The sequence below is a fragment of the Tyto alba genome, unplaced genomic scaffold (genome assembly GCF_018691265.1).
Source record: "Tyto alba isolate M040663 unplaced genomic scaffold, T.alba_DEE_v4.0 Super-Scaffold_30, whole genome shotgun sequence".
Lineage (NCBI taxonomy): Eukaryota > Metazoa > Chordata > Aves > Strigiformes > Tytonidae > Tyto > Tyto alba.
In genome coordinates this window covers 5,851,715-5,867,522 of record NW_024881305.1, presented here as the reverse complement: position 1 = coordinate 5,867,522, position 15,808 = coordinate 5,851,715, and the positions used below count along the sequence as shown (strand labels likewise).

The window sequence follows — 15,808 nt, the reverse complement described above, 5'->3', positions numbered from 1 at the left end:
AATAGGAATGTTTTATGGTCCATAACGTTATTATAGCCATTTTATTCCCTCTGCATTGTTACTTTAATTGGATCACAACAATTCTTGAGGTTCTCATTTTTATTGGATAGAACGTAATCTTAAATCAGAACAACCAAAACCATCTTCAATATGTCTTTTGATTTATCCTTCCTTTCCTTCGGTCCCTTGCTGTAGGGCTGCTGCCGACCCAGCACAGCGCTCAGCCAGACTGGGAGCGCGTCTCCGTGGGGCTGGCGGGCAGGATTGGTCCCGGCACCCTCGGGAGCCCCGCGTTACCTGCCTTTGCCGGATGAGCAGCCGGTCACCTCAGTGCCAACAGTGGACCCCGCTGATCCTTTCTTCTCTTCCTTTGCCTCCCCAGGTATCAGACCGCTCGGTCGTGGCTCTCGTTCCCAAACAGACCTCCTCCTACAACATTCCTGCCTCTGCCAGTATATCCCGGACGTCTATTAGCAGATACGGTAAGGAGCAGAGTGAAGTGGTGGGACAGTGGCTCACAGGTAGCGACCCGGCACGGCTCCTGCTGCCCAGCACATTTACAGCCAGCCTGGACACCAGCACGCAGTGCAGCTCGCAGCTCTAAATGAGAATTAGCTGATGGGGCTGGTGTCGAAGCTGCCTTTGTTGCAGGAGGGCAACACCTTAAGGGAGTTAGATAGGGAGAAAGCAGACACTTCCCCCAAAGAAGCACACCACGTCAGCCAAAATGAAAGTACATTCATGTGTCAAACGGAAAAACGTCCTTGGCTACTGTTTTTCTGCAAAGGCTTTTCCACCTGTGAACAGCAAAAAGACAGGAGAAGCTGAGAGGAGGGAAAGGAAATGCCAAATGAGCAGCCTTTGGAAATGTGGGTCTTGGAAAAGGCCAGGGAAAGGCTTTTGGCTCAGAGGGGCTGGATGCTGCAGAGCACCCGTGGGGCTCCTGCTGCAGGAAAGCAGCTTTGTGTCCCTTGCGTGTAAGCAGGGCGGCATGAGAAAAAAGCCTGACTCCTTCATCTAGTTCTTCTCCAAGTGGAGGATCCTGAATTCTTAGATAATGGGTCAAAAATGGGTAATGGCAATCTTAACTCGGCGTGCTCGGGTGTGTGCACCTGGGAATTTGTTATTTGCATAATAGCAGGGCTCGGCACTTTACAGAGGGTCCCTGAAGATGCTGCAGCCTGTGTAAATGAGTGTGCGAGGTGCCAGGTGTGCGTTTATAGCACTAAATCCACAACAATAGTAATAATATACTTCCATAAAAGGCAGCAGTGGCAAAATCTCTAATGCACTGGTCCTTCATTATCTTGCATTTTACAGTGTTTTACAAACTAGAGGTCTCCTGACAAACCCATCTCTTTCTCTTGTTTATATCTCCCAAAATAGTGTTGGGGTTTTTTTTTTTTTTCTCAAGCAACGGTTCTGAGGAGCCATCCATAGGATAGTCTTTAGACAAGAGCCAGGAGAAAAGGGGTTTCTCCCTGCGAGGTGTAGTCCACCCGAGTGCCCAGCACTTCCCACACTTCAGGGGATGGAAAAACCAAGGCTGGGTCTCACAACCTGTGTCCTCAGTGCTCATTGATCTATGTCAGATGGAAAAGCTTTTGCAAACTACCAATATGAACTATCATCATTACTCATGTTAAGATTAATACTTATAATTGTGCAGACAGAATTTAAATGAGATACTTATTTACTTTCCCCATTATATATCAGTACAGAGCTATGTTTAAAAATAGAATTACTAGATGCTTCCCTAGCTGTCCCCCTGTCTGTCTCCTTAATTATATCAGTTGGAGTACTCATTTATCTAAGCCTTAATCAGGGATGAAAGTCTGGCTAGTTTGGTAATGACTTGCGTATTTCCCTTGGCTGATTTATGATTGATCCCCTCGCTCTCGATGAGGAGGGTGAGCTGTGAACTGGAGGCTAAACTTGAGAAAATGCACGAGGTTCTGGGAGAACAAAGAAATTCAGCAAGAAGAAAAAAAAAAACGAGTCACAGTTGTGCTACTCAGCCCCGTGTCTCGGCTTGAAGACCCCATGGATGGGATCCAGGGAGGCACATTCTTTGGGAAGTTAAACAGATCTCACATCCCTCCATGGTTTGTGAGCAATTAAGGGAAAAAACTTTGTCTGCTCCCCTTGGAGCTCCCCTTTCCCTGCCGGGAGGAGGGCAGAGGCAGGGGCAGCAGGGAGGCCGGGATGCAGGACTGCCCTGGGGCTCTGCAGTCGGTGCTCAGCTTGTGCCCTTGTTGCTCTAATGAAAGCCTCAGGAACAAGAACAGCAGTTTCTTCTGCCCTCTGCGCTGGTTGTGCCAGGCAACTTGCTATTATTTACAAAATATGGGTATCAGGACGCCAGTGCTGCAGGAGTTGGTGCCCAGGGTTAATGTGCGTGAGCCGTAACTCGTGGAGGAATCTTGTATGGACCTGTATTACTGAGTTCGTGTAAGTAAAAGATGGGAAGGGAGCAGAAAATTCCCATGTGTGAGTGTGAAAACAGACAGGTTCAAGTCTGAGGGACCCTGTTCAGTGAAGGCCAACACGTATCTTTGGCGAACGCCAAATTTTCTTGGTGCCTGGGTGGTATTACATTTCACTACCTCATAAAAAACCCCGTGCAGATGATTTTGGCATTAGCGAGCATGGTGGCGTCACTGAGAAGAGACAGGGAAATGAAAAAGGGGTTTGCTTTGAGCGTGACCGACTTCTCTTCCCGTCGTTCAGACTCCACCTTCCGCTACACCGGCAGCCCCGACAGCCTGCGCTCCCGGGCCCCCATGATCACCCCCGACCTGGAGAGCGGGGTCAAGGTCTGGCACTTGGTCAAAAACCACGATCACGGAGACCAGAAGGAAGGAGACCGGGGCAGTAAGATGGTGTCTGAGATCTACCTGACCAGGCTATTAGCTACAAAGGTAACTGCCATGCGCTAAATTCGCTTGGGAAATGCACGGCGGGGTCCCGCTAGATGTGCTTGCCAGGGGTCCTGTGCGGTCCCTAATGATGCCCAGCACCCGGGGGGACTGTCCCAGTCAGGCTTTCCTGGGCCCCAGGGGTTGGGTGGCTTCTGGAGCAGCAGTGGAAACACAGCCCAGATTTCCTCACACTGCAAGGTGATTGCTGCAATATTTCATTCTTCTGCATGGTATTAAAACACAAAGAGTTGGGGAGACGCAGCAGCGCCTGTAAATATTTAACCGGTTTCCTTGGCAAGAGTTTTCCTGCCTTTCACTGTGTGTTCATCACTGTAGATAACGCAGATTTGCTTTTAAGAGCAAAAAAAAACCTGTTTCAGGTTAGAAATAAAGAGTAAGTGCAGCCATGAGTAGCTGCAGGCTGGGGCATTTCCCAGGGGCCTCCCACAGCGTGGTCAAGGTTTGTAAAGACCTTGACCTTAGTTATTCCTGTGGGGTCCAGGGCAGCATTTTGCGGGGCTCCAGTAACACCATTTGCCACCCCCACCACCACCGCCCAGCCAAGCATGCGCCCGTCCCCCCCCCCTTTTCACCTTCTCGGCCGCTGCTCCCATCAGGGAACGCTGCAGAAATTTGTGGACGACTTGTTCGAGACGCTGTTCAGCACCGTGCACCGCGGCAGCGCCCTCCCGCTGGCCATCAAGTATATGTTCGATTTCTTGGACGAGCAGGCAGATAAGCACGGCATCCACGACACAGACGTGAGGCACACGTGGAAGAGCAACTGGTAAGAGTGGAGGAGGAGGGCGGAAGGGCAGGCAGAGCTGAGTATTGAGAATTTATCTGTGTCCCGGGGAAGAACGGAGATGGGGAAGAGCTTTGGGAAGGCTGGGAACAGGCAAGGACTGTGAGATGTGCCACAAAGCCGTGCTAGTGCTTTACAACCAGCACAGCTGCTGCCCCAGTGCCCCGGGCAGGTGTGGCAGCGGGGTTTGATCCTGGCTGGTGCTGACGCCGCTCACACATGAGCTGAAGCCCTGGTGTGGTGTTAAATGGCGAGCCCAGCGGTCCCCGAATCCTCTGCCCGGGTGGGAGCTGGGCTGTAGATCCACACACCTGGGCTTTGGGAATCGCTGGCTTTGCAGAGCTGGTCTGGCAGTGGGATGCAGGGCTCCCTGCCTGCACCACCACCCTGCCTGGACCACCTCCCTGCCTGCATCACCCTGCCTGCACCACCACCCTGCCTGCACCACCTCCCTGCCTGCACCACCTCCCTGCCTGCATCACCCTGCGGGCACCACCTCCCTGCCTGCATCACCCTGCCTGCACCACCTCCCTGCCTGCATCACCCTGCCTGGACCACCACTCTGCCTGCACCACCTCCCTGCCTGCATCACCCTGCCCACATCACCCTGCCTGCATCACCCTGCCCACACCACCTCCCTGCCTGCATCACCCTGCCTGCATCACCCTCCTGCCTGCATCACCCTGCCTGGACCACCACCCTGCCTGCATCACCCTGCCTGGACCACCACCCTGCCTGCATCACCCTGCCCACATCACCCTGCCTGCATCACCCTGCCCGCACCACCTCCCTGCCTGCATCACCCTGCCCACATCACCCTGCCTGCATCACCCTGCCCGCACCACCGTGCTGCAGGATGGGTGCTGGCCTGGGCTGGCAGGGGAGAGCTCAGCAAGGGGCTGCAGGTTCCCCTTTGCTTCGGGCAGCAGGAGCTGGGGGGGAAGGAGCCAGCCCCACACAGCCAGCATGGACTGCAGCCTGGTTCAGCAGTCTCCCAACAATAGGAGCTCTCACGTCTCTGCTTCTGCTGTTCTTTTAGGATTAAAAGCTCCATGGGTTAGGAATTTACCTCTGCCAGGAAGAAGAAAAAAAAAGCAGAACAAATGGTTCCTCCCTGAAGACTTTTGTATTTTCCCCTCAAGTCCCTTGTGGTTTAAAAAGCCTCTAATCATCATGGCTGCAAAAGTTGAGTTCCCTCCTAAGGCTGTGGGAAGCTAAAAACAATTTATTTAAAACCTTCGAAGAAGGAGTTATTAGGATAAACACTCTAGAATCACAAATAAAGATGAGACTTCTTAAAGCAATAAAAAAGAAAGCACCGACTGGCAGAGTTTGCTCTGCCAGAGCCATCAGACCACACGAGCCCCGATCCTTCCTTCCGCCCCGGGGCACGGGGCGCTTGGGAGAGGGGCAAAAATTTGGTCTCGGAACTAACAGCTCTGCTGAGCCCTTTGGATGGCTGTGGCATCCCCAGAAAGGGAATTTTGGGGTGCAGATGGGAGAAGGCTTATGCCACTGGAGCAGGTCAAAGCAAAGCAGGGCTTGGAAGAGAGAGCCAGGGAAGCGGGGGGTCAAGGGAGCTGGTGCTGCCGGGGACGCGCTGAGCTGCTGGCCTGCAGCGCGGCAAGAGTTAAGGCTGAAGCCTTCAGTGCAGCTAGCCGGATAGATAGAGAGAGCTGAGACTTGAAAGGTAATAGAAAGCAGCAGCTGTTTTTTTTGATCCTGCTCTACAGCCAAAGAAAAAAGGAATAATAATTCCCCTTTGATTGCAAAGGCCTCGGGATTTGGGGACAAAGGCTGTGCTGCCTGCTGCACCGCGCGCAGACGCTGGCCGGGCAGTGGCCGGTGAGCGCGGGAGCCCCGGCTCCAACAAACTGGGTGTAAGGGGCTGTGGGCAGGGCTGCTCCCCAGTACTGCTGCCCGGCGCTCAGCTCGGCCCTGGCCCAGCCACCCCGCCCTCGGCACCCGCTGCCCGCCCGGCCCTCGCCTCCCCCATCTTCCTGGGCAGGAGCAGACCCCAGAGCGGCTCCCGGGATCCAGAGTGTCCAGCCCAGGGGTACCAGACCCATCACGAGCAGTCCGGGCAGCACTGGGCTAACTGCTGTTTGATGGACCTGGCCCAGCTCCTGCTCAGATCACTGCTTGGGAACACAAACCGCAGCAAGTGCCCTTTCCTAGCCTTTGTCTTAACGCTTAATTTTGCTTCTTGATTTCTCCACAGCCTCCCCCTCCGCTTCTGGGTGAACGTGATCAAAAACCCCCAGTTCGTGTTCGATATCCACAAAGGCAGCATCACGGACGCCTGCCTCTCTGTCGTGGCTCAGACCTTCATGGATTCCTGCTCCACCTCGGAGCACCGCCTGGGCAAGGATTCCCCCTCCAACAAGCTGCTGTACGCCAAGGACATCCCCAGCTACAAGAGCTGGGTGGAGAGGTGGGCGGCGGCGCGCGGGCGGCCGCAGGGTGGGTGCAGGGCTGGCCTGGGCGCTCCAGCTTTGCCCTCGGTGGCCAGCGATGCGGCGGGGTGGCTCTGGCAGCGAGCTGGTGGCACAGCTCAGCCCTGCCGAGCGTCGCTGCTCTTATTTCCAGCTTGCTGCAAGCCAGGCCCTTTTTTTTTCTAGATACAAGCGTAAAGCAAAATGATGTCGCTTTCCCTGCGGGGCTTAGTTTAAATCCTCGGAAGAGGGGCGTTTTGAGCCTGCGTGTTTCTGACGGCCTCCCTTGGCTTCTCCTTCCCGCAGGTATTACGCCGACATCGCCAAGCTCCCCGCCATCAGCGACCAGGACATGAACGCCTACCTCGCCGAGCAGTCGCGCCTGCACTCCGCCGAGTTCAACATGCTGAGCGCGCTCAACGAGATCTACTCCTACGTCAGCAAGTACAGCGAGGAGGTGGGTGTCCCCCGGGGCGGGCGCGGAGGCGATGCCGCCCCGCGGCACGCGCGGCATGGGAGAGGAGCCGTGCTTCGGCGTGGGAGTGGGTCGAGCAGCGATCCCCCCCCCCTCGCTGCCACCCAGGGCTCCTTCCTCCAGCCTTGGCCGCCACGCAGCACGGCCGGAGCTCGCACCGCTGCTCTTCTGATCGTGCACAAAGAGGTTCAGGTCCTGGCCGTGCCTGTAGCACCCTTCCCAGGAGGATTGAGGGCTAAAATGTTGTGGGAGCAACTGGATTCTTCAGCCTTGGCACATGCCCAGTGCAGCCCACTCCTAAATGCAGTGGGAAACCGTCATGACCCAGTGGAGCTCCCCAGAAACATCCCTGCCTTTTGGGAACGGCGTGGTACAAATCCCATGTAGCAGTGACGCAGGCTCCTGTTTGCAAAGAATCCCTGGCAGCGTGAGCTGCTTTAATGAATGCATCACTTGAAACCAAGTTCTCGCCATCTGTTCCACCCCTTCATTTCAGTGTAAGCAGAACCTATTTTGCAATTACGTCCGTTAAAAGGAAGGGTTTTGTCATTTAATTGCCTGCATGCATTTGTGATACAATGCCACAGCTATTTTCCGATTAGGGTTTTAACATCTCATAACTCTCGTGCTAAACGAGACAGGAAATGTGGAGTCCAAGGTGTAAGAGTGGGAACGGCTGTGTTGTGTGGGTGACGTGCACCGAGCGGGCCAACAAACCACCGTGCACGGCTGTGGCGTGGCGAAGCGCTCGTCGCGTTGCTTTGCTGTTCGTTATTTAAATTTCACACATCCACATTTCAAGTTGCTCACATCTTGCTGCCCACCCACCTCTCCCACCCCCCTCTCGCACACTGACTTCTTTCTTTTCTTTTTTTTTTTTTTTTTTTTTTTCTTCTCCCTTTTTATTTTTTCTGTACCAGCTCATCGGGGCTTTGGAGCAGGATGAACAGGCACGTAGGCAGCGTCTGGCATACAAAGTAGAGCAACTTATTGGTGCCATGTCTATTGAGAGCTGAAGAAAGGTTGCGGTGCTCGCAGACGGCAAAGGGCAGAGGATTGCCCAGACTCTCGGGAATTAAGAGGGAGAACAAGCAAGAAAGGCGCTGGACTCATAAATACCAAGGCTTTTCTGGAGGGAGCAGAGACTGGCCCAAGGACTGACTGTTCAAAATCACATGGGATCCGCTTTGAAAGGAGGAAGAGAAAAAGGCAAAAGCATCTCAATAAAAGTCAAATCAAGATGGATCACTTCTTTGAGTATACATGGAAAGAAGGAACCTGGAAAGTCTGGATGTCTCCATGACTGCTTCTTTGCATGAAAATTGTTTGATGTATATTAGAAAATAAAACTTTATTTAAAGGTTTTTTTTAAAAAAAAAAAAAAAAAAAAGAAAAAGGGAAAAAAAAAAAAAAAAGAAGAAATAGAGCAAAAACCACAGAGGCCACAGAGATAATCCTGGCAACAAGGTCCAGCTCTGAATCCTGTCCTCAAGAGACTCCCGAGGACGTGGCTCAGGCATTTTGCGAACGGACTCTTATGCCAATTGGAAAGTCTGCAAAACCGAAATGTTCTTCTTTTTGGGATCTTACAAAAAAATATGAGCACAAGTTTGCACCACACCTTTTTACACGAGTAAAATAGCAGTTTAGCCAGAAAATAGTCCAGTGGCTGAGTAACTTATAGGCACTAGAAGGAACTTTACCTGAATTGCAAAACCATCAGATCATCCAACCTGTCTTGAAATCCAGCTTTATCTATGTATTTATATAGTGTCAATATATATATATATTTTTTAAATCCCATTTAAATGTCGAACGACGAAGGATCTGATTGGAAAGGCTTTCCCCTTCCCCTTTTCCCGCGCGGTGGCCGGCAGCCCCCCAGCAGTGCCGGTGGCCGTGCCCGGCGGCTCTCGGCGCGGTGCCGGTTGCTGCGGGCCGGCTGCCCTCTCCCCGCCGGGCAGGGCCGGGGCGAAGCCTCCTCGCTTGCGTTTGGGTGGCGGTTTCTGGCAGCCGCCGCTGGTTTCTTGCAGTAAAAGCCAACAAACCCCCGATGTTTACAGTGAGTGATACTTGAAAAGACTCGGCGTAGCGGGAGGAGGTATTTATTGCTTTTCTGTTTGACTTGCAGAGTCGATCGGCACAGGCTCCCTTTGAGGTTCTCTGCCAGCGTTCGCGGTGTTGCCCGGGGTCAGGCGCAGGACTTATATTTCCACTGGGGAGGGGAAAGAAATCTTTGCTCTAGGCAAGGGAAAACCTTAACCAGCACTCCACAGGCCAGCTAGCGCTGCTGTCTTGTCTCTGTCTCGGCGTCTCGTTGTGATATTCAGTTCCTCGCTGGCCCCGACGGCATGTGTTCTTGTGGCCGGTGACAGGCAAATGTTTGTGAGTGTTATTTCTTTCAAAGACACCAAAGCTTATGTGTGTCCCTTTGTAGAGTGCCAGGAGGGGAAGGAATGCTGTAAATATTTCTCTCTGTAATAAATATTAATATTTGTGCAGGCTGCAGTGGGGAGGACAGGGTGGTCAGGTCTAATGGAAATACAAGTATTGACTGCATGGGCTTGGCAGCAAAATAGCTCCCGGCATCTGCTCAGCCCTGCCCGGGCAGTGCTGTGCCGGACTGGGACCTTAGTTTGCAGCCAGTGTGTGTTGAAGGAAAATCCATTTTCATATCCGTCCCCCCTCCTCCACCATTCCTGCCCAGAGGAGCCCAGGAGGGTCCCCATGGGCTCCCCGTGCACCGGGAGAGCTGCCGGCTTTTGGTCTCGAGATGAAGTCCTTAGGGGAGCCAGCAACAGGGGAGAAGCATGTGGAGAAATACTCAGGAAACTTGTTGTTTTAATTACAGTTCAGTAGAAGCCATGCCAATCCACTTTCTTTTGGTAATCCACTTCTGTGAGTTTCTCTGGGCCTTGTTAATACTCGGGAAGAAAATACTAATGATAATGATCAACCTTGTGCAATAAGTTCTTGACATTTACAACAGCCTGAGCTGTGTAACTGGAGGGCTTGGATTTACCGAGACACAGAGAGAGCTGGCAGAAACAGAGAGACTGAGAAGCAGAGCAGGATTCGTACTGCCGCGTTATTGGGAGAGTTCCCTTCCTAGGGATCCTCCTCCTGCACAGTGAATCTGATTTCAAAGACAGAAAATGTACAAGTGTCCAGGTTGTCCTATTCAAGCCTGGCATGGACGCGGCGAATGAGCTGTCACTGCAGCAGCCGCCAGCCTGGCCTGCTCTTTGCTGCTGGTGTTACAGGGGATTGCAGAGTGTTAGGTTTTGAAATCCTCCAGGGCCTCATTTTTTACTGGTTTGTGTCACTGCTGTTCACAGTGACCCGGCATGCAGCTTATGTGAGTGATTTCCAGGTCTGTATTCTAGTTGTGGTCGTTGTTTTGGGTATTCATATTCCAATCGTTCACCAAATTCTTATGGTACTCTGAAACCCAAAGAAAGCGCTCCAAATGGTTTCCGAGTGGTTTCCGAACACTTCTAAATATTAGTCTGAATAGTTATCTCTGCAGGATTCACGAAATAAGAGCACTGCCCAAAGCAGGGACCTGGCTTTTCATCACCCGGGTGCTGGTGAATGTGTGCTTGCCCTTCAGCCCGAGCCAGGCCCTCCTGGTCCTCTTTTCTTCACACCTATTTGAGAGGCTTTTTGCGTAGCTGCTTTTACGCCCACTTTCCCCCTCCTGCTCCCTACCACCTGGCCAGGAGCACCCCATAAGCAATCGTGTTGGCACTCCCCCTTGCCCAGTATTTTCCCAGCAGCGGTGGGGGTCCCCAGCCCTCCCTGGGTTTGCTGGGCAGTGCTGAGGGTGGGGGCTGCAGGGACTCAGCAGCGATGCCAGTGACCAGGCTCTTTTCCACATCTGTTTTGGCTGCCTGTTCCCCCACGGAAGGTACAGATAAGGGGGAAAAAGAAAAATCATTGCAGAGCCCAGAGGGATTGGTTTGTAAGCAAGGATTAAAAGAATCCAACGTGTCCAAGCTGGCTCAACACAGGGTCTGTCTTCCACGAATACACCAAAGCACTAAGGAGAGAAGTGGACGACTGGGTGTATTTTCTGTACTGTGGAAGCACGTTGAGCAGAGGAGGAAAGGGAAAGCAGCAGGAGCACTTTGCAAACCAGTAAGCTATTACACTTTTGACTGATTTCCGAGAGAAGCAGCCGAAACATCTCTTCTTCCCCTGTTGAAAAGGCATTAGGAGGCTGGCATAGGGAACAGCACCGTGCTGACTGGAAGGGGTGGCCTATAAATAAATGTGTCTACTCGTGGTGGTCGACATCAATTATGGATCTTTACAGGCAATTATATGGAATGAAGCAACGTATCCCCTTGGAGCAAAGTGCTTGTAATCTATTTCCCTGTTTGCATCCAACTTTTCAGTTAGTCCTTCGGGAAGAGGAAGCCTCAGATCTCAAAATGGCATTTTCTTCGCACTTGCAACAAACTGGACTCAAAGTTTGGTCAGGAGGGGGCAGTGACTTTGCCTTAGATGAAATGATTTCACATCCCTCTCATTGCCCCCTTCCTCCTACAAGGCCAGTTGGTGTTTGGATTCTCCAGTTCACTTTGTTTCAGGTATTTTGACATCAAAGTGGGAGACGTCATCTTCTGGAATCTCTCTGCCCGGTGTCACTGCTTAAATAATTCCATTTAATCTTCTGCTCGTGAGCTATCAAAGCACCCACTCCAAGGAGGAGCAAGGTGCTAATCAAACGCTTCTCCACCTTGAAAGCCTTTATTAAAAACCCGTATACAAGAGTGTAACTTACAGGCAAGCTTGTCTCCGCGTGATCCCCGCTGTAGAGCACCACAACGCTTGCAGCCCACCAAAGTACAGAGGACGTGGACGTCAAGGGGTCCCCTCTTTGCCGTAAAGGACACGTTTATGTTTAAAGGGAGGCAGGAGAAACCAGCACGGCCAAAGTGCTGGAGCCCCTGGGGGATCCAGCACGGACCAGTCCGCAGCTGCGTGAAGACCCAGCGCGGAGAAGCAAAACCTCTGCCACGGCCTCGCTGCTGGCGGGCAGCATCCCGGGAGGCGTGTGTCCCCGAAGGAGGCTGGGGGTGGCCGTGCCGGGCGGCGGTGCCTTCCCGCAGGGTCCCGGTGCTGTGACACAGTGGGGATGGCGAGTGCAGCCGCTCGACGCGGTGGCAACAGAGACCTTCATCACAGCAGTGCCTTCAACACACTGTCTTAAAACCCTCACAGCCCGTCCCCACGTAAGTTCTCTCTCCTACCTTCAACTGGACTTCACCAAAAATGTCCTAATGTCGGAAGCGATTTGGGCGGGAACGTGGAGGACGAAAGCAAGAGGGCTTAAAGCTCTGGGGTCGCGTTCCTGCACGCTGCTGACTCTGAGCGCCTCGGTGCCAGTCGTTTAAGTCTGCGTGGAAAGGGTCGGGACGCTTCCCTCCTTCCAGTGGGCACGACCTACAAACAAGGGCATTTCCAGAAGTCCCAAGCAGCCAGCGAGGATGAGGAGCGCCGAGCTGCCCGCTGCCCTCGCCCTGTCCCCGGGGCAGCGGGTTGGCACAGGGCAGAGCAGGGCCCACCCCGGTCCCCGCGATGCTCCTGTCCAAGCCTGTGCCTGGAGCCTGTTCCCTGGCAGCAGCCCAGCCACCTTCTCGCCTGTCGCTGGCTCTTCTCCATCCCGTTCGCAGTGCTGTCAGAGCTCACCTGCCAGGGGACCCAGCTCGCCAAACTAAATGAACCTAAAATAGACTGACTCGAATAAGCTGGGACATCAGGGAAAGCTCGCGAGTGACTCTACCCTGGAGAGCAGAAAAAATATTCAGAGAAGGATAAATAACTGACATCAAAGATGCATTAAAATGCCACACAGCTTCAGCCATCCTATTTCAGAGTTGCGTTTGTACCATAAACCGCAAGCCAATAACACAGGGAGCTGCGACGTTGTATATAGTTGCGTACTAGGTAGAGCTCGGTGAGCAGTCCCGTCTGTCTAGTGAACGTGTCTTCAGTGAAAGCTCCCGCATCGCCCCAGCCGTCGCCCGAGGCCACTGAGACCAGCGGGTTGGAGGCTGGGGGCAAAACACTGGTGACAGCTACGAGGCCACCCAACACCTCCGGGGACAGGGTGTATTTTTTTTTTTTTTTTTAATTAGACGTTAGTGGGGAAATAACCAGAGTAAAAGGTGCCGGTGCGCACAGCGAAGAAGGTGCCGCTCAGGATCGGCTGAGCCGAGCAACCCTGAACGTGCAATTTAGACGTAGGCCAGTCAGGTCAGTTTTGAAAGGGAAGAAGACGGGAGTCTTCGAGCCGATTTTCGCCGCCTGGAAGGCTTTGTGCAAAGCCTCTGCTCGCCGTGAAAAACCCCCAGCTTGAAGGGGGGGTGGTCCTGTTCTGGGCAAGGCACGGCGCAGGGGCCGGCGCCCCAGCTGCGGGGGGTACCGGGGAGAACTCCGGGTGTGGGGTACGCGCCCGGCAGCCCGGGGTGCTGTGCTGGGGGCTGCGGTGGGAGCAGGGGATGGCAGAGACCGACTGCTCCCTCGCTGGGAGAGCAGCTCCTCGCCCCCGCGCCGCTGCTGCGGTTGCACCGGGAGCAGCTCAGACGCAGCTGGAGGTGTTTTGGCCGTGCTGTGAGCACGGCGGTGTCTGTGTGCTTGTTCTTTCAGATCCCTGTTTGCCCCCGTGTTACCCATTCCTCTCCTTTCTTTGTAAAAGTGGAATATAATACTGAAAAAAGAGACGTTCCTGCAGCGCGTAAGAACATGCTCAGAAGACCTGCAGGGTCCATCCAGTTGCACGGACAATATCCCGACCTCTCTGGGCCTCCTGAGGCTGCCAAATTAAGTACGAGATCTCCTGTATGGCCTTTCCTTTGAGATTTTTATTACCTCTGTTTCGAATAAGCTTGGAAGTTTATGCAACAGCTTCTCCATCAGATGTTTCCATCTCATGGACTGGGCAGCAGAAAGAGGAGCCGTCGGAAAGCAAATGAGCTGATGAGCTGATTTTGACACGTTCTTTCATAGCTTCAGAAGATACTGCAGTAAAATGTCCTTCTCATTGATGAGTGTTTCTGTGTTAATGGCACCTTGGGGGCCGTTACGAGAAGCGGTGGGAAGCAGCAAGGGGAAGGGAATGTACAGGTACTAGAACTTCTGGAGTCACCCAAAACGTCACAGGAATTAGAGGTATCAGCCATGGAACAGATTCTGATTTCTTCTGCCCCCCTCCTTAAAATAAACACATGCCAGTTTTAGGGGACTTGTGTCTTGGCAGGAATAATGAATTGATTTGCATCCGTACCCATTCCACCGTATTGTTCTCTGGCTCCTCCCCTCCCCGTTATACTTGACACACTGGAGTTCTGTATTATATTTTTTTTAAGATGATTGTCTGTTTTTTGTTGTTTTTACAAGTGTTGTGGAAAAAAATGTAAGAAAGTCTAAGTATTTAAAAATGTTCCAAGGAAAAAGGGGGTTTTGTTATTATTCTAATATATTATTGTGTACCTATTGTAAATATGAAACACTCCTATTTTGCAAGCCAAGGACTCACTTTGTACTGTTGTTATATATAAATAAAGTTTACTGGTTAAAAAAGCCCTCCTGAGTGGGTCCTTATTTTCTAACACGTGATGCATGGCATTTATTGTAGATTGGTGAGAAATATTTACTTAGTGAATCACACCAACAATAAACAGGTAAGTGAAAATCGGGACGTAACCCCTGTCTAGCAAAGCTGGGGGTGCAGCTGGGCTGGACGGGGCTCCAGGATTGCCCCTGAAAAGTTGCCTTTGAAAAGCAACTTCTACCTTTGCAGCACGGTAGATTTTTCCAGTAAAAAATAAAAAGCCAAATGCGGTGGGTGCAGGGAGGCTCCGAGGGACTGAGCACTGCTGCTTCACGGCCACGAGGCTGTTGCCGTCCTTGCTGGCCTCTCTGCTCCTCACGAGCCATCAGCGCGGGGGTTTAGCATCGTTGCTCACTAGCCTCAAGCTCAGAAATGTCCCGTGGGATGTGCTGGTTCATCATCCCAGAAAAAGGGGTCGGAGGGCTGAGATGTCTCCGCGGAGCCCCGATCCTTGCAGGCAGCCTTGCGGGCTGCGGGAAATGCCGGGCACTTCCACTCTACTTGGGGAAGGAGCAGGCAAACCCTGTTTACAAATAAAAGGCCTGGATGAGTTCTTCATGTTTCCCCCTCCTTGAAATTATCAGTCCTTAAGGTAAAATGCATTTTCTACCATTTCATAAATTCAAGCTAACATTTTTGCAAACGCTGAGAGGCATCTGCTGGGTAGTAGGAATCAGCAAGTGACTTCTTCAGCAGCTGTCTGTCAACTTTAATGACCAATATGGTTGCAATTACAGCAATGAACTTTCTCTAACAGCCTAAAATTACTCTGGATGATGATAAGTGACAGAAAAATGGAGACCCTTAAGGAAGCATTAAAAAAGAAACATGGGGATCTGGAACAAGAGGTCTTACTGTTTTTTCTGAAGGTTCTTAGTTTTTTTTCTTTCTAAATTAGGTACTAAAAAGGATAAATCTAACCCAGAAGGGGAAGGCACGGCACACTATGGATCACAGCAGGGAGTTGAGAGCTGCCCCAAGATGTAGTTTTTATACAGACATTTGACACGGAGGCCCCGTGTTTAGTGCAGTGCTAACAGGGTGATGGGAAGCTTCTCCTGTCTGAAGCTAATGCAAATACATCGTGGCAGTGTGGCAGTCTGCTCCTCAGGCAGGACATTTCATCTTATTTTCCTCAAATTGAGCGCAGAGCTTGACATGAACCTTAGGAAGGCAGTCAGGCCCCATCCTGCCATCTCCCACTTTAAACCAGTAGATTTTAACCTCTGCAGATCGATCCCAGTGGCTCCCTGGGTGGTCTGGTAACCCTTCCCGTGCTGAACCGGGGTGTGTCAACTCAATATTGAGTGAATTTTCACACGATTTGTGAAGTTAGGGGATAAAAGAGGAGATGATCGGGTTTCACTTGTGCCTTGGGTTAGTCTCCATTTATACCAAGAATAAAATATGAACTGAACTGAGGTTCCCTGAGCTTTCCAAAGGGCTGGAGGAGAGGAGTGTGCTATTTCCAAGGGGACCTCTGGAGCTGCATATCTCTCTGCTGACTTGCTCGTGGCCACCGTGTTGTAGTAGAGACGCTGGAGGCAGGCG

General features: G+C 52.1%; 1 protein-coding gene across 3 annotated transcripts in view; it reads left to right on the top strand.

Annotated features, from left to right (window-relative positions):
• PLXNA2 (plexin A2) overlaps positions 1 to 14,228 on the top strand; it is a 179,378-nt gene extending 165,150 nt beyond the window's left edge. For all 3 annotated transcript variants that reach the window (XM_042799981.1, XM_042799980.1, XM_042799979.1), the window contains exons 27-32: positions 383 to 482; positions 2,731 to 2,921; positions 3,539 to 3,708; positions 5,948 to 6,160; positions 6,468 to 6,618; positions 7,557 to 14,228. In XM_042799981.1, the coding sequence (XP_042655915.1) occupies positions 383 to 482; positions 2,731 to 2,921; positions 3,539 to 3,708; positions 5,948 to 6,160; positions 6,468 to 6,618; positions 7,557 to 7,652 (921 nt within the window). In that variant the 3' untranslated portion in view covers positions 7,653 to 14,228. The remainder of the gene's footprint in view (positions 1 to 382; positions 483 to 2,730; positions 2,922 to 3,538; positions 3,709 to 5,947; positions 6,161 to 6,467; positions 6,619 to 7,556) is intronic.
• The last annotated feature ends 1,580 nt before the right edge of the window (positions 14,229 to 15,808 follow it).